This window comes from Colletotrichum scovillei (assembly GCF_011075155.1).
Source record: "Colletotrichum scovillei strain TJNH1 chromosome Unknown Contig00006, whole genome shotgun sequence".
NCBI classification, from domain to species: Eukaryota; Fungi; Ascomycota; class Sordariomycetes; order Glomerellales; family Glomerellaceae; genus Colletotrichum; species Colletotrichum scovillei.
In genome coordinates this window covers 787172-803479 of record NW_023336264.1, presented here as the reverse complement: position 1 = coordinate 803479, position 16308 = coordinate 787172, and the positions used below count along the sequence as shown (strand labels likewise).

Genomic DNA, 16308 nt, shown 5'->3' with positions numbered 1-16308 from the left:
CCGCCCTACCTTTTCTGAGCCCGTCTGCCCTATCTGAACTGCTAGTGACCTGCAGCCGTGGCAGCCCACCTGCACCACTCACACCTCACCTCCCACCTCCCCAACTAATGCTTCCCACCTGGGCAACTTTAGGTGCTCGTGAACGGCAGTCAGGCACCTTAGCAAGGTGAGAGGCTTGCTACCCCTAATCGGACTGCACGGGAGGCATCTCATAGTGGGCGGCGTGGGCGGTTCGCAGCCCGGCAGTCCCCTGCAGAGGGGTAACCCCTCTGCACCTTATTTGCAACCCGCCTGCGCCGACCATTCTTAGGTCACGGCACTCCACCTCTTCCGTCAGTCTCATTCTCATCTCACCCATCAAACTCACCCGGCTACTCCCTCTTTTCCCCCTTTACTCAGTGAGAGGTCACACCTATACACACTTTGGCTCGCGACCCCTTGATCTGCCTTGCCTTTTCCGCCGTACGGATATGATGGCATTTATCCCACCTTGGACATTCCAGTCTAGTCTACCCTTCAGATCAAGTTGATATGATGTCACTTGCCTCACCAAGGCCCTCACCAAGACAAAGAGCCTCATCAAACTGTCCGACACAAAATCTGAGTGCTGGGCTATAACCAAAATGAGATACAAGTGAGATGAGTCTGAGAAAGGGGACACAACGTCTGGCTCAGGTGACGTGAGATTGGCCCATCACCAGAGTGACAATCCACGAGCATGTGTCATGCCCAACTCGGCTAGCTCCTCGAGGAGCTGAGACACTCCCCCATGCTGTCATTGTCCTGGCCAGGACTTTTGGTCGGTGCTCACGGGGGCGCTCTGACAACCTGGTCAGCCATCTCAGGTCGGGCAGCACGCTGCGATTTGCATTTGTCTTTCGACTTGCTTCTTTCTGTGATGGCACAGCATCTCACTTGCATATGGGCACTGGGGCAACAGGAAGAGACAACAACCGCCGGTCATGACCGCGATGCCTCATATGGATACGGAAATTCCTCTTCTATTCCTTGATTGGAAGTATCTCCTACCTCCAAAAGACAAGGTTCCTGAATTGCCCCCGGTACAGGCTGGCTAATTCCCCAATCGTAATCTAACGCCTTCAAATACCCGAGTGAAATGGGGTGGAAAAAGAACAATACCCAGCGATGCCTACCTTATCCAGGGTTTGACCAGCAGAATTTCCCTCACACACATAGTCCAGACCAAAGCCTAACAGCTTCTTTCCCCATGTCCAAGCTCTGCCTCTCTCGAGCGACGCTGAACGGGCCGCTCATTCTCCTGATCCTCGCTACCAAGTCTCATGCAGTACAGTTACAGGTTGGAGTATCATAACAAAAAAACATGAAAGAATTACGGAGACCAACTCCTCCGAGTAAAGAACAACTCCGAACGCATGATTCATACAATGATGGGTCGAAAAGGTTGACAAAGCTTGCGTCAAAAGTCCTTGAAGTACTGGTCGTATTTCTGGACCATGTCTTCGGTGTATGGTTCCCTCTTGCCGTCGTCCTCGGGGTAGATGTCAAAGCATTGCGCATCGCCGGGGTATCGAATCGGTGGGATGATGGGGCCTCGCACTCGTCGGTGGTACATGTCGTCCCAGTTGACCCCTCGGAAGAAGGGGTGTTCTTTGACCTTGGCTGCTCCCCCGCTAACGTTGCCTAGTCGTCGGGATCGGTCTACTGTGCAGAAGGATCTGATCAGATCTTGAGCTTCGGCTGATACTGGCGGGTCATGAGGGAACATGACGGGCTTCTCGACAATCCTGCCAAGTTTGTTAGTGGCCGCTGCAATAAGAGGGAGGGGGAGCCTGCCGGCCGCTGCGGTGTAACTCACTGCTTGTAGATCTCGATTGGGTTCTGGTGCCAGAATGGCGGGTATCCCGTCAAGAACTCGTATATCAGAATGCCCAGCGCCCACCAGTCCACCGCCGTCGTGTGACCTTTGTTATGGATCACTTCCGGGGCGAGGTATTCGGGAGTGCCGCAGAGTGTGTAAGTTTCAATGGGCTGCCCTGAGCTGTTGCTCAGCCTCTTTGCGAAGCCAAAGTCGACCAACTTGATATGGCCGTCGCCATCCAGGAGAAGGTTTTCGGGCTTGAGGTCACGATACGCGACACGGCCTTGTTGCTCGTGAAGGTACTCCAGCACTAGAACAATTTCTGCAGCGTAGAAGCGCGCCGTCTCCTCCTCGAAGCGCCGGAACTTGCGCAAGTAGCTGAAAAGCTCGCCGCCGGGGACGTAGTCCAACAGCATGTACAAGTGGTCGCGGTCGGCGAAGGAGGAAATAAGATTTGTGATGAAGGGGTGGCCGGCAACATCGCCGAGAATTAGACGTTCGTGACGGACGTGGTCGATCTGCTTCAGCTTGATGACCTCTGTTTTCCGCAGTATCTTCAGCGCGAAAACGGTATCGCGCTCCTCTTCAGTCGCATTTGCCGGGCGCACAAGACACACCCGAGCAAACGTTCCTGCACGGTTAAGGTCCATGATCAGCAAACGGTATTCCGAGACAAGGTAGGTGCAGCGAGACATGGGGGAAGGGGCGCAAACGAACCAGTTCCAAGCGTTCTCACAACGCGAAAGTCCTGAGGAGTCAACTTCCGGCTCGCAATAGGTCCAGCTCCAGCATCGGAATGTTGTTGCGCCTGAGCCTGGACCTGAGCCTGAGTGTGGCCATTACTGCTACTGCCTCCGCCCATCATCTTGGACAAGCCTCCGCCAACCTGGTTCGACAGGGGGTTCGCATGCGCAACGGTAGCCGCCATAGTATGTATTTTTTTGTTGATGGCTGCTATTCCCGTCATAAAGAGTAGGAGGTATTCGGTTCGGATCTGAAAAATTGCTTGGTATGGATATTCGTTCAGCTGGGCAGCACGTCGATCGTCACCATCACGGCCCGAAAAGGTGGTCGAGTCGAATAAGGCAGGTCCAGGTGAACCAGTCGTCGTGAGGTTGTTAGATGGGTGAAGAAGGAAGGAAGTAGGTGGTATTTCGTTGCGTCTCGTGAGTGGTCAATGGGAAGGAGTTGTGGTGGTGGAAAGGGGTTCGATTCGGATCGAGGCCTCGTCTGGTGCTGGGTCTAGGCCTAGGGACTGGGGATGGATATGTGTGGTTCGGAGCTGGCGAACTGGAGCTGGCGGGAAGACACGCCGCACCGTTTCTTCCCCTGGGGCGACTGACCACTGCTGCTAACAATGGAAATCGAAGTCGAGTAGCCGCGAGTGGTTCGTTCGCGACGTCTGATACGGGCGAGGGTAGGTAGGATATCGTTCCTGTCGCGGTCGTGCTCTGTGTCTGTATTTGGATCGGTAAGGTAAGGTATGTGGTGGGAGGAGAGCACGTCTTCCACTCTTTCTCGTTGGTGGTGACCTTTCAGGGAGAGGAAAACCTTCAGATGAAAGGGCCGTGGCAATGACGAAAGGCAGGCAGAATAGACAGCTACATACGGTAGGAGCATTTATGGGGCAGACCAGGAAGGAGGGAGGAGGGAGGGGCAGAGCGCGACTACTCAGTACTTGCTGCTTCAGAGCCCTCTGGCTATTTGCTGCTTCAAATGGCAGGGACCGCTAGGTTGTGATTGCCGGGATGGGACGTGGAACACCACGTTATGGGCAGGCAAGAGGCGTGGGTTCTTGGCTTCTTTGCTACCCGACAACACGGGGGTACCCTCCCACGCTGCCCACTTTCGCTCCTTCCCACTTTGCGACCGCGATACCTCGTGATACCTCGCACCACTCTCTACCATGCCTTGCATACCACAGCCTAATGTGAGGCAAGATGTATCCCGAGTACCTCCTTTTCTCACCGCGTGGACAAATACGGAGTACATCGTACTCACTGCGCAGTACAAGTAAGGTGGAAGGCCGTGTGGATGTGGACTTGCATTGTGTGGATGGGTCGGTCGCTCCTTCAACCTGCACTTGTAACCTCACCAACAGCCGCACTTTGACATGTTTGCCGCCTTTCTCACTCTCTTACAGCCTGTCCAATCCCAATCCACGGCTATCATTCGTAAGTACACTCACTACGGTACCTTTGCACGTTAGCAACGCTTAGCCACCCGCCCAGATACTGCAGCAGAACGCAGTAAGGTAGGTAGAGTGGATGGAGAATCAAGTCTCGACTATGCAGCTTCGCAGCGGGTGCGGCGTGTAATTTAGCGGAACCACCGACATGGTCTTGCCTCTTTGGGAGTAGCCTTCTGTTCACCCGGTGGAAATCCGGGGACTCGCTCTTCTGCCCATGTCTCGACTCGGCCCGCCTCGGCCACACTCGCACTCCTCTTCTTCGTCTTCTTCTTCTTCCAGTCTTCCTCGACGCTGACAGTCGATTCCTCGCGTGGACCCCCTACCAACACCTCGCCACGACCATTCCATTCCGTCTGGAACATCCGCCTGGGACCGTCAGCTACGGAGGCTGTCCGTCAACCCCACATGGCACCGCTTCAGCTCTGGGCTCTGGCACTCAGCTCGCATCGTAGCAGTATTACGGGTTAATAATATTCAACCCCTTTCTTCATGGTCCATTCGCCTCTTTCTGCAACATTCGTCAACAGCACTGACCAGCTATTTCGCTTTGTTCATCACACTGAAATCTGGCCCGCCAGTCTCACTCTCGTACGGAGTACTCTCCTGCCGTCTCCTCCCAGCCCCAGACGAAGAAAGCCCCGCCGCCCCCTGTTGACCACCTCTACTTGGGTTTGCTGATATCAGCCCAGCTATCGGTTACACTCCCAAGCAAATGCTGATACGCTCTCAATCCGATGTCGTCCACGATCAGACACCCTGACTCCCACATCCGAATAAATCTCCGAAGCCCTGATACGCCCTGGGACTGTGGATTCTTTCATCTTCTAGTTTCCAGGGGCCTTTCGGTACTTCGCACTTGTTAGATATAGAGCCTTCCGAGGCAACCAAAAAAAAAAACGTTCATATCCACCGCTCTCATCCAGAGCCCGAACTACAGCGGACAGTCTCCTAGATTCGTATAGACCTGCCTCACCTTTGCCATATACCCTTCCGTATTTGATCGGTCTCCGTTCCCCCGGTTCTTCTGTAGCGCCCACCCACGGCGTTCCGTCGGCCAAAAAACAAGCGGCGGCGATATCAAGCTCTGTCTCCCTCACCATACCACCGTGGCGTAGCAGATGTGGCTGCCGCATCCAAAGAAAGGTGGCTCTGACGGGGCCTCCGGACGTTTGAGGGCCGATGAAAAGACGGTAAAGACAAAAAAAGGAGACCTAACACTAACTGACAGAGACAGTCTTAGGCTACGGCTGATGGGGGCGTCGCTGTTGAATCGACAACCGTTGGCGTTGCTGCTCCCCCGAGGCTTTCATCGCATCCAAGACATCCAGTTTCGCACAGGGCCGCCTCATGGTCAGTCAGATCTCGCCCAGGCCATGCGGAATCCGGTCCCGCGGGGAGGGAAAGGGCCTGATCAGTGATACACCTTGCATGCAAGCGACTCTTATCGGTGGCTATGACGCAACGTCTCGATCTCATCCCACCTCTCGCCCACACCTCAGCTCGCTCATTGACACTGACTTTCCCGAGCCAACATCCGTTACGACATGCTTTTCGGCTTCGCAATCCGAGCCGTTTCTACCACGGGCCTGACCAGTCAACCACGTGTTGTTCGTAGTACAGTACGGGGAAGCATAGCCGCTCTGCCATACTCAGCAACACAACAACCTCTACTATATCTTACTATCTCGTCATAGCCGAGCTTAAAAATTACACCATAAAATCAATCTTGGGAGAGTTTGTCCGACAACATGTCAAAATTGGCAATTCGACGGGCCACGAAACCTTGGTGTGCCGGCAACCAGTCAACCAGAAACACATCACTGAGATCCTCACCAGCCTTTGGTCAGCGCCATGCGGCTTGGCCTGGGTCTTGCTTCCTTTACGTCCTTTACATGAGTCGCGCCCATGCCTGAGTGCGGCGAGGGCCCGACGGTTATGTCACTTCAGCCCCCAACGAACCGCTGTCTGCTCCTCTCCTCAGTGAAAATTTCTTCCGGTTTTCCAGGTCGTCCGGCCGGCAGTTCCTGAAATAAGCACCAATTTCCAGCCCCGAGTACAGAGATGAAGATGTTCATTGTCGAGGTGGCTCGCGCCCCGTTCGCTTCCGAGGATCGCGGCGTTCGTCGCACGCCAGATCTCGATTGTCTGCAGCAGTCTAGTGCGTTTCGAAAAAGTCCTTTGACGTTCGGCGTAGGCGTAAGGCTGAGATGAGCTTCCCATCACGCTCGATTGGGGCCTTCGGTCTCACAGTCCTGATCCGGCGATTTATCGGATCAACTAACGCTTTACACGTCGCCCAAACGAACCTCACGTCTGCTGAGAAGCCTCACCTGTTTTGGACTCTGCTCCGTGCGTACTCCCGGCTTTCAAGGTCTTTACTCGGAGCCCAAGTGGATATCAAGCACAACTTTGAAAGCTTTTTGCGAGTTCAGGTGCACTCTGCCACGCCGTGGTTGTCTTGGCAGAGTTCCGGCCGAGCCGCCGAATGCGAGTGCAACGCCATACTGGATTACCGATTCAGCAGACAGAAATGCATCGTCAAGAACCTGTCACGAGTTACGAGATGCCAAGCCAACCCAAGTCTTGTCCGAGCCTCACATGCTAGAGTTCAACTCCAAGTAGTCTTAAACACAAGTCATTGTCACACAGTCCGGGTTTGTTCTCCAACGGATACAGTTCTCAGATTCATGGACGAGGGCTTCCACGGAGACGCGCGGCTAAGAAAAGGTCTGCGATCTTGCAAGACTCGAGAGCAACATCAACGCCCGGAGCAGTTCTTTTCCATCTCCCACCACCGGGAAGTGACCGTGAATAAACAACCCGGGACCCTTCTCTACTCCTTTTTGTCCTTTTCCTCTCTCTTCCCTCCCTTCTCTGCAATCTGAACAAAAGAAACCCTCGTCTCGAGCTGCCCGTTAAACCATTCTCGGGATAACCCTTGCAAGCCCCATCTCAAGTCCCGGTCTTCGACCCGCGTCCCGGTGGTCTGGGAAACACACACACACGCACACACGCCGTCTCGAAACGCCACGACGCCGCTGACGAAGACGAGCACCTTTCCATTCTGTCGGAAACACTTTGACTCGCGCCCCGTGTCAGCCGGATATGCCATGGCATGGCGCGCCTACCTCCCTTGCTCGCTCGACTAAAGAAGCTGACCGTTCATCTTGGTCTGATTGGCTCATGATCTTATTGATATAAGATACTGAACCAAGTCAATTGTGGCTGAGCTACTAAGATCGGATAGCAGTCAAACATCGGTCAAGGGTACTCATATACGAGAACCGAAAAATCTTTGATCGGATCTATAGTTCAGTTCGAGTTCATGATGCGTTGTAACTAATGCTCCGCTCTAAAAAACCAAAAACCCGCTCGCGGTTCCTTCAACCCCGCCCATCGCTGGGAGCCATCCCCGAATCCTTCGCGTTTAACGTGTACGTACATGAAGCTCCAAACGACAAACAAGGCCAGGGTATATCTTTAAGCTCCACTGCGAATCGCCTCCCTCTATGCTGCATTGCCGGCTCAAGCCTTTAGCTCAGCGCAGCTCAGCTCAGCCACCAAATACCTGCGCCCACGGCCAACAGCGTGGCTAGTATCATAGCCCCCTGCTTAGTAGACCACAGGAACATGCTCCAGCCAACAAGAACTTCCTTCCGTCTTGCTGCCGCACGTCGCTCCCAGGCCTCGGGGTCGATGGCTACCGGGAGAACGAGGCGAGGATCTACCGCATTGGACGTCGGGGCTTCCGTCGATGAGCGGGCCAGCTCCTTCTCGGTGAGGAGGGGAACGGCAGCTCTCAGGAAAACGGCCCTGTGATCTGAGCTGCGGACGACAGGCATGGCATCGTAGATCTTGACGTCGACCTTTTGTGGCTTGGTCTTGACCCACGAAGGGACGTCCAGGTACAAGATGCGATCTGTCCAGCCGGGGTATCGGTGAGGCGCAAACACCCAAGGCACGTCCTCCACACCATCAACCTTCAGGCGGGTGTCGTCCGCGGGCAGGACGTTGTATTTGTAGGTTGGCGGGAACTTGACTTCTGCCTCGCTCATGCCGTGCAACGTGCGTCCTGCCTGTCGTTCTCTCGTGAGCTGATCCAAGGCGAAGAAGCGGGAGTAATGGTGTTCGCTCTCGGGGTCGAGGCTGGGAAATGTCGCCATTGGCGGCGGGCTCGTTGTTGAGATGCGATAGTTGAGGTCGCCGCCGACAAAAAGATGGGAGCTTGGCTTGAAGACGGATATCTCCTGTAGTCGTTCCTGAAGTGCGAGCGTTTGTGCTTGATGCTCGTCGTGCAACAAGTGCACTGCTTCGTCTCTGGCACCTTCGGCCTGGCCCTCTCCCTGTGTAGGGGTGGTTGGCTTGTTCTTCTTCGGATGCAGGATATCTTCCGGGTTCTCGAACGTCAGGCCACGCATGATGGTCGCCCAGTTGGCATTTCGCCTCGGCAGATTCCACTCCATTGCCGCAAGGTGCGTAGCTACGAAGGTGAGCTCCGTCTCCTTTTTTCCACCTTCGGTCGTCGTGCCCTCATACAAGACTCTGAGCGCCACTGCGCCCTTGTTGCCCATTTCTGCAGCGCCAAAGCCCACCTCCGCCTCCTGCACACGCAGGATCGACTCGGGGTTCCGCGCAAAGAGCATAATGGCCGTCATACCGACATTACGAGTCCGTATCAAGGTGTAAGGTCGCACAGGTGTAGGGGCGGTGGGCTTGACCAGTATCGTCTCATCGTCGGCTCCATCGTGACTGTCGGCGTCCGAGGTGGGACTTTCGTTGGTGTATCTGGTCGCAGCGAGGTTCAGGGCTTCCTCGAAGCGCGTGAGGTACGGGCTGAGAAAGTAGCCGCCGATGAAAGAGTACGATAACGGCGCGAATTCTTGTAAGGAGCTGGTAGAAGGTAATCTGGTCAGCTTTGTTGCAAGATCAGCCAAGGGAGCGGCGAAACACTGTACTCACAAGACAACAACCTCTGGGAGGGGAGAGGCGCTCTGCTTGAAAGCTGTGTGGAGGTTTGACGCAAAGACGTGAGTGTCGATAAAGTTCTTGGCGCAATTGAACGTCAACATGAACAGGTCGAGCGTCGAGGGAGCCATCTTGTCGGCGGGTGCGGTGGAGTTGACGTCGACAAGGGTCGCCATCGAAGCTCTGTCGGAGGTAATAGCCGCCGATGACGATTATCAAGTTGGTGTGCTGGGATTACTCGGCTAGAGGTGGTCTACCTTGTTAGTCAGCTCTCTACCCCTCCTCTTTCTTAGAGCACAATAGCTATGACGAGCTGGGAAGTTCACGAGACAAAGTGATAAAACTGAGTGAATGTTGGGAGAGTATGAAGAAGAATTCGAGTAGTAGATGTAGGGGGAGACCACAGAGTTGGCAAGAGCGCACACGACTTAAGACCACTTGACGTTGTCCCTTGTCGTCCTCACCAAGATGGTTTGGCAGGATCGCCTGAGAGGTGTTGCTTGGTGGTTGCAAGTGCGGTCAACACTCACTCAGCCACGCGCTAGCTGCCCGGTAGCTGCCCAGTAGCTTTCAAATGGCATTGATCAGAACGAGACAAGCTCACGCCAACTGCCCCGCTCCCAAGCTTGATTCTTGCCAGAAACTCACATAGAGGCAGAGACGGCCAAATGCCAAAGCCAACTTCATGTGCAAGCTACAAGATGATGATTATGAAGTTAAGGGGAGGGAATAAGGAGTCTTTCAGGTTGGGGAACATCCCTGATACCCCCCGACGTCCCAACACTCGTCATGTACTCACCTGAGAGAGTCCAGTTCAGCTTTGCAGATGGCAAATGTTGGTGTAGGATGGGAAACTTTTATCGTGATGCACGACATTACTGAGTTCGATCAGAAAATGCCGCGATGATTCGAACATATATATGCCGATATACTTTGCACCTGACGGCATCCATTCGGTACTGCTTCTGGCGTTTCATGCAGTCAGCTGGTCGACGCGCCCTGCGAAATGGAGTCAAGCGAAGTCGCACCTGACACGTTGAGCCGACCAGTCTCATGACTTCACATCTTTCTCACATCCGAGTCTACAAGTTTCTCGCAGCCACATTATGCAGATGAGTATGCCTCTCTAAGCATCAAAGTCAAGATTGTATCCCGAGAGAATACTATTGCTGCGGCTGTTGTAGTAGACCTGCAGCATTTACACCGCCATGTTCACAAATTGCAAGAGAAGAAAAGTCGCGCGACAATGTTAAATTGAGAAACTACCATGCGTATGTTGGTTGAGTCCGCTGCCCTTCGACATGCCCACAACTACCCGTGCTCCGCCTCCACCATATGCAAACTTGCCAGGCCGGTTAAAGCCCGCGGATGATGGAGGCGCAGTGTTGAGAGTCCAAGCACCAGCGTCCTGAGGTCGACAATCCACGTTGACTGCCAAGGCAGACAAGTAGACGTTGTCAACATCCCAGGACTTTGCTAGACCGTCTCCTAGAGCCCATAATAGTTGCCAGAGACCAGGTTTGGCGACTAGTCACCTCGTCCTGGTTTCCCCCACGTGCAATGTCTGAGTAACGAATTCCCAACCAACCGAACCGAACCAAAAGTCAAAGAAAAGATGCCGCACTCTTCCTCATTAGTTTTGCAACCGTGATTCCCTTGCCGTTCCTTGTCTTTGCCGACTTGATGGTCGTGGTCCTTGTCAGACAGTGTCGGCAGGCCTGATACTTCGCAAAAGTTTCTCTCTCGTGATGAACCCCTCACCTAACGACCTCCCCAGAAGCGGGCCTCGACGCGTGTTTGACCAAGTGCGAAGCCTCGAATGAAAATCAACTCGTAATGCGCATAACCGGAAGGAAAAGTAAGAGAAAAAGAATAGAAGGAAAAAAGGAAAAGTCCGTCGGTGAACGCAGCTCCAACGCATCGACCAGGTGCAAGGTACGAAACCAAGGCACTCAAGTTGGGGGTGGGGGGAATGTCTCGCGGGGCGGCCCGACGACGGTGCCTCGCAAAATTGAGGTACCGGAAGTGCCGTTCGAGTTCTTCCTACCATGGATATCGAACCATAGAACTTCGGCAGCAAGGTCTACCGGGGGCGTCTGTGAAATCGAGTGTCCTGTTATGAAGAATCGAGTCATTCGTGAAATCAACCCAAATATGTCGAAGAACGAAGTTGAGAATGCGTAAGGAGAATGCGACCAGTTCGCGTGGCAAGGCGTATCATCAAAGAGACCCTGCTGGTGAGCAGAACCCGTACCAATCGTGATGTCTGGGAGCCATGCCACGCAAGGGATGAAGCCAGTAAGCTGGTCTGGTCATACTCCAACGTGTTGGACAGAAAGCATGTGATTACCGCCGTCGAGGATCACTTCGGCAGAAAGGAACTTGAACCATATGCTGGACTTGCGCCCTTCGTAGACGAGCGCAAACTAGATCATCGTCCACTAGGTCAGCATGCGTTTGTCAGCAACGGGTTCAACAGCCAGTGGTCGATGAGCTGCTTGGGCGGTCAACTTACATCCTGTCACTTCCACCGACGGCACGGTTGGTATCTGGGGTGTTTACACCAGCACCAGATCCTCGTTCAATCACTTTGCGGCGCGAGCTGGGAAGGGCGTTAGGCTTATTAGCGCCAGGCTGAGGGGTCGGCTGACCAGCAGTAGCGGCGTTCGTGCGAGATGCCCGCGCCTTTTCATCCTCCTCCTGAGTGGCTCCTGCGGCCTGAGCAATTGCCTGAGCATTCTTCTGGTACTTGTAGACAGTCCAGTCGAAGACGTAGTCGTACTGGAAGCCCTCGCGGACGAAGAGATCACGGAAGATCTTGCGGAGGTAGCTGTAATCGGGCTTGTCGTCGAATCGGAGGGATCGGGTGTAGTTGAGGTAGATGGCGAATTCGTTGGGGAAGCCGCGGCAAAGGACCTCGGTCGGGGTGGTCATCTTCTTCTCCATGATGCGGTCGTATTTCTGCTTCTTGGTAGCAGCCTTGAGTCCCTGCCAGGGAAGGGATCCACGGCAGAAGTAGAGCATGACGTAGCCCAGGGACTCCATGTCGTCACGGCGAGATTGCTCTGCGAAGCTGTCAGTGGCCAGGAGGAAACGGAAAGGGGTTGGGATGCGTGGAAAGATAACATACCGACACCCAAGTGGGTGTTGATGGAAGCATAACGGGCGGTTCCGGTAAGGTTCTTGTTCTCTCTGTAAGGGATGTGGAAGTGCGTCTTGGGGTCGCGGTACTTCTTGGCCAAACCAAAGTCGATAACGTTGACCTGGTTGCCACGCTTACCAATACCCATGAGGAAGTTGTCGGGCTTGATATCACGGTGAATGAAAGACTTGGCGTGGATGTACTCGATGCGGGAAATCAGCTGATCAGCGAGAAGCAGCACGGTCTTGAGGGAGAATTTGCGGTTGCAGAAGTTGAAGAGATCCTCCAAACTGGGTCCGAGGAGGTCAAGGACCATGGCGTTGTAGTCGCACTCGGTACCGAACCAACGGACAAAGGGAATACCGACACCACCGGCCAAGGACTTGTAGACTCTGGCCTCATACTCAAGCTGGGGGTGCTTGGCCTTGACGCTCTCGAGCTTGATGGCAATCTCCTCGCCGGAGATGATGTTGGTGCCGAGGTAAATATCACCGAAAGAACCAGAACCGATCTTGCGACCGATGCGGTACTTGTTACCGACACGAAGATCCTGCCATTGTCGTTAGCCATGTGCAATGACAGTTGGAAGCAAGCGGCTCCATCGACAGATTGGGCACTTTCAGCAAGAGCATACACAGCTCCTGGCCAGGCTGTGCCCAATGTCGAAAAGAGCCGACCGGCGAGTATCCACTTACCATTGTGGTCATTTTGACGAATGTGCTGACTCTGCACCTTTCGGATGCAGATTTTGGTTTGGTAGGTCGGGTGTCGATCGACGGGTCAGAGTTTTATTCCACAGCGAAGCGATGGGCTGGGTAGAATTGGAGAATTAGTATTGATGCATGAGACGGGAGAAGGCTTCGAACAGTGCCGTTGGAGCGATGGAGGCGTGTGAGGACGTTGTGAGAACAGGAAGAAGTGGGAAAGTTGAAGAGTGGATAGAGTTGGTCGAGGCCTTGGAAGAGAGGATTGAATGAGGCAAAGCTCGGATCCACCGCCAAAACCCACGGTCAGCCCGAGGCTAGGCTGGGCAAAACGGAAGAAGAGTGAACCCCAGGCAGAGGGAGAGGCAGAGGGGTGCAGTCCGACAAGGCAACGATTGTTGACGGATTGAGGATCAAGGTAGTCGAAAATTGAGGGAATAAAGCGAAAGAGGAAGAATAGGCTCACCTGTAGAGGGCTTGTACGTATGTGTTGTCGGGAGAGGTGGAAGGAGTCGCGTGTGTGTGAGAAAGATGGTTTGATGGTGGTACCTGTGTGACGAAAGAGGTGAACGGGGTCAGTATGGGCTCTTGGAAGTCAAGATGAGCAGAAGGGGGGGGCGGATGGATTGATGGGGGTCGGGAGGGGGTAATTTGTAATTGATGCTGATGCTGATGGGAATGGAATATGTATGCGTACCTTATCCTCAAATGCCAACGAAAGCCGTGTCCAAAGTGAAGGGGACAGAGACGATGTGCTGTTCGGGCAAGAAGCCTTTGGCAATCAAGGGCTCGTGAAAGAGATCGTGGGGTGAAGAAAGGAAGAATAAGGCAGGAAGGAGGAGGGCGAGAGAGGATGGGAAGAGGGTACCTTAATGGGATGGGAGCCCAAAAGTGGAGGCGACAAGGCAAAATGGAGAAAAGCACCACCTTCCTTCCCTTAGGCGCTCTTACCTACCTTACCGAGTACTTTACCTTAGGTACTTGTCATCTTCTCAGGGACTGGGCGACACGCGAAGGGCGAAGGAGGGCTGGCGGTGGGCAGCGGGCGGCGGACCACCTCGCTGGGGCGGACAGGCGCTGGGTGCTAAATGGAACACGGAGACTGGACGGGGGAAATAGAACCAAGGAAGAAGGCATCAAGGAGACGAGGTATCCGTGGTACCTTCCTTCCTCCGTGGGCCGCAGTTGCGCAGGTAGGTGCCTTCCAAAGGTACCTACTTACGGTAGGTACCTATCTTGGGCAGATGCTCAGCCTGAGAATCTAGGTAAGTACCTCCATTGTCGAAAATCCGGTGGCAGGTACATACCCTTGCACGCCAATTCTGCCCAGAGCCGCACGTACCCTCTCCGTGCTCACTCCCTCCAGCCCAAGGTCCGAATACCTGCCTTCTACCTGCTTTCGGGTCGGGTGGCCTTCCATCCCCCTCTCCCACACGGCATTACATAAGGCATCTTTCCATTAATTATGCTGGACGATACGGCAGCAACCCGACACAGCAAGCCTTCTTTTTCGGTGCCAACTTGCTGGTTCGTAGCTACCCGTCCGGCCGTCCACCCGTGAGCTCCCGTACTTCCGCGCTTGTCGTAGATGCCATGCCCTGGTCGCTTCAGCTCACATCACCTCACCTCTCACGTCACCCCAGATAAAGAAATACCGGCACAGAAAGCGAGCCAAGTACGACTTCACAAAGGCACAGCTTTACCCAGTCCTCTTTACCAAGGCATACCGGCATACCGACACCAAGCTACATACAACAAACGCAGCCGCCGCGGCTCAACCACTACAATTGCGCCACTCGTCACGTCCTGACCGGTCAACCGAGCCCCAAGTACCGTACGCATAGGCTGATCTGTGGTCTGGCCAAGCACCAGCTCATCCTCATCTTGAGCCCATCTTGAAATTGGAACACCGCATTGGCCATGCAATTCAATGCAATGAACCTCTCTCCGCCGGGGTCACTGGACAACGACGGGGAAATTCCCGGTCGAGACATGTAGGCCCCTCGCCAGCCCGACATGGAGTCTCACGGTCCACCCGCCCAACGTTCCACCGCTCCAAAGGGGGAAATTTCGAAGCCTGAAAACCGCTACCGCCGCCCCCAACCCTTCTCTCCAACACCCAAGAACCCTGTCTCGAATCACTGCTTTCGGAAGACGAGCTCGCAGACTTGCAGCAGTCTACTTACTGACCCTACTCTGTACTTCCGAACTTCGTTCGGAACGAACGCGAATTGAACACGCCCGAATTCTCAATGGGGCCCTCTCAATGACACGGAATTATGTGAGAGGGGCGACACCATGACGGCGGCAAGGACCCTGAACCGACCACTCAACCCACCATACAGATACTCTAAGAATTTTTCTTGAAAGAAACCTGCCGATCTCCGACATCAACGCTCTTTACTACCTATGGAGAGTCTGCCGCAAAACAGCTTTCAGAGTTGTAGGACATGTCTGGCACCGATTCTTCTTCAGCATTCCCAAGTTAGGCAGGGCTTTCGTCATCGCAACAATCCCGAGATCCACCATGTAACAAGGCGGCTTCCTTAGAGATAACATACCAAATTGCAATCAGCACCGACGCAAAATATCACCTGCAGCCAACCAAGACCCATTTGTCGCCGGGCTACGGCTACGGATACACGCAGGGCGCGAACCACCACATCTTCAGGATCCTTGCCGGAACCTCCCCCCTGAAGCGATGCTTTCAGCTTCCCACGACGGACCGCAACGAGCTAAGGTACGGAGTAAAGACATCGGGCGTGCCCCCTTGCAAGTGAACCTTGTCAGATATCTCTTCGACTGAGTCGACTCGTCTTGCCATTTGCGTGTCAGCATCAATCTGGATTTCACCAATCTGCAACTCAAAAGCCTTTGTCATGCCAATTTCAACGGTAGCCGGCATATAAGTCCTGGACCAATATCAAACCCTCCTAATTCTACATTGCCGCATTTACCAGCAACCGCTACTAATCCCTCAGGTGACACTGCTCCCGCCAGAGTAGGATGCGCTAATCACCAACCGGCGAGAGCCTCACCGCTCTTAGTCCTCTCCCCCGCAACAGGATCACGACGCTCGAGCCCACCAGGAAAAACAACTCCAGACTGTCGGTCAGGAGACCAGTCATAAATCGGACGGTCGAGGGCACCAATGCTGCAAGATCGAGATGCCTATTTTCAGTATCCAACAGGGGCTAACCCCTCCAGCCTCAATTCGATATCATAATGCAAAGGTGAAAATGGCCATACCTCAAAAGCAAGCAAGTACCTTTGGATGGCATAAGTATCGGCTCGGAAGCATGGGTACAAGAGTCAGCCCAGTACCACCTCCTTCGTCATGCAACAACAGCCTCTCGGTTGTCGCTGCTGACATCCGAGATATCAAGTTCCGATACCCAAAGGCCCCCTTGGCCATCTCCCCTTAAAACAGCAAAGGATCTCCCGCAAGAGACAGTTACAAGGGAAG

General features: G+C 54.1%; 3 protein-coding genes across 3 annotated transcripts; all 3 read right to left on the bottom strand.

Moving 5' to 3' along the window:
• Positions 1 to 1046: 1046 nt before the first annotated feature.
• HER10_EVM0000002 (uncharacterized protein) lies at positions 1047 to 3565 on the bottom strand. The gene is made up of 3 exons (XM_035469800.1): positions 2558 to 3565; positions 1838 to 2471; positions 1047 to 1766 (listed from the first exon to the last, which is right to left on the bottom strand). Exons 1-3 carry the CDS (start codon positions 2805 to 2807, stop codon positions 1439 to 1441), a joined length of 1212 nt encoding a protein of 403 aa, XP_035331990.1. The 5' UTR covers positions 2808 to 3565; the 3' UTR covers positions 1047 to 1438.
• A 2237-nt stretch (positions 3566 to 5802) lies between these two features.
• Positions 5803 to 9871, bottom strand: HER10_EVM0011077 (endonuclease/Exonuclease/phosphatase). Its single transcript, XM_035483137.1, has 2 exons — positions 8991 to 9871; positions 5803 to 8921 (listed from the first exon to the last, which is right to left on the bottom strand). The coding sequence occupies exons 1-2, from the start codon at positions 9170 to 9172 to the stop codon at positions 7580 to 7582; spliced, it is 1524 nt and encodes a 507-aa protein (XP_035333336.1). The 5' UTR covers positions 9173 to 9871; the 3' UTR covers positions 5803 to 7579.
• Positions 9872 to 10167: 296 nt separating this feature from the next.
• Positions 10168 to 13910, bottom strand: HER10_EVM0000240 (casein kinase I hhp1). The gene is made up of 4 exons (XM_035482824.1): positions 12834 to 13910; positions 12127 to 12688; positions 11512 to 12061; positions 10168 to 11437 (listed from the first exon to the last, which is right to left on the bottom strand). Exons 1-4 carry the CDS (start codon positions 12843 to 12845, stop codon positions 11428 to 11430), a joined length of 1134 nt encoding a protein of 377 aa, XP_035332014.1. The 5' UTR covers positions 12846 to 13910; the 3' UTR covers positions 10168 to 11427.
• Positions 13911 to 16308: the final 2398 nt, after the last annotated feature.

What these genes read in the sequence shown, in the direction of transcription:
- HER10_EVM0000002 (XM_035469800.1), bottom strand. Translation starts at nt 2,807, where the DNA reads ATGACGGGAATAGCAGCCATCAACAAAAAAATACATACTATGGCGGCT. An exon ending in TGTGAGAACGCTTGGAACTG is followed by an intron (nt 2,472 to 2,557) that starts GTTCGTTTGCGC and finishes TTAACCGTGCAG; the next exon opens with GAACGTTTGCTCGGGTGTGT. An exon ending in CCAATCGAGATCTACAAGCA is followed by an intron (nt 1,767 to 1,837) that starts GTGAGTTACACC and finishes CAAACTTGGCAG; the next exon opens with GATTGTCGAGAAGCCCGTCA.
- HER10_EVM0011077 (XM_035483137.1), bottom strand. Translation starts at nt 9,172, where the DNA reads ATGGCGACCCTTGTCGACGTCAACTCCACCGCACCCGCCGACAAGATG. An exon ending in CTCCCAGAGGTTGTTGTCTT is followed by an intron (nt 8,922 to 8,990) that starts GTGAGTACAGTG and finishes ACCTTCTACCAG; the next exon opens with CTCCTTACAAGAATTCGCGC.
- HER10_EVM0000240 (XM_035482824.1), bottom strand. An exon ending in CAACACCCACTTGGGTGTCG is followed by an intron (nt 12,062 to 12,126) that starts GTATGTTATCTT and finishes ACAGCTTCGCAG; the next exon opens with AGCAATCTCGCCGTGACGAC.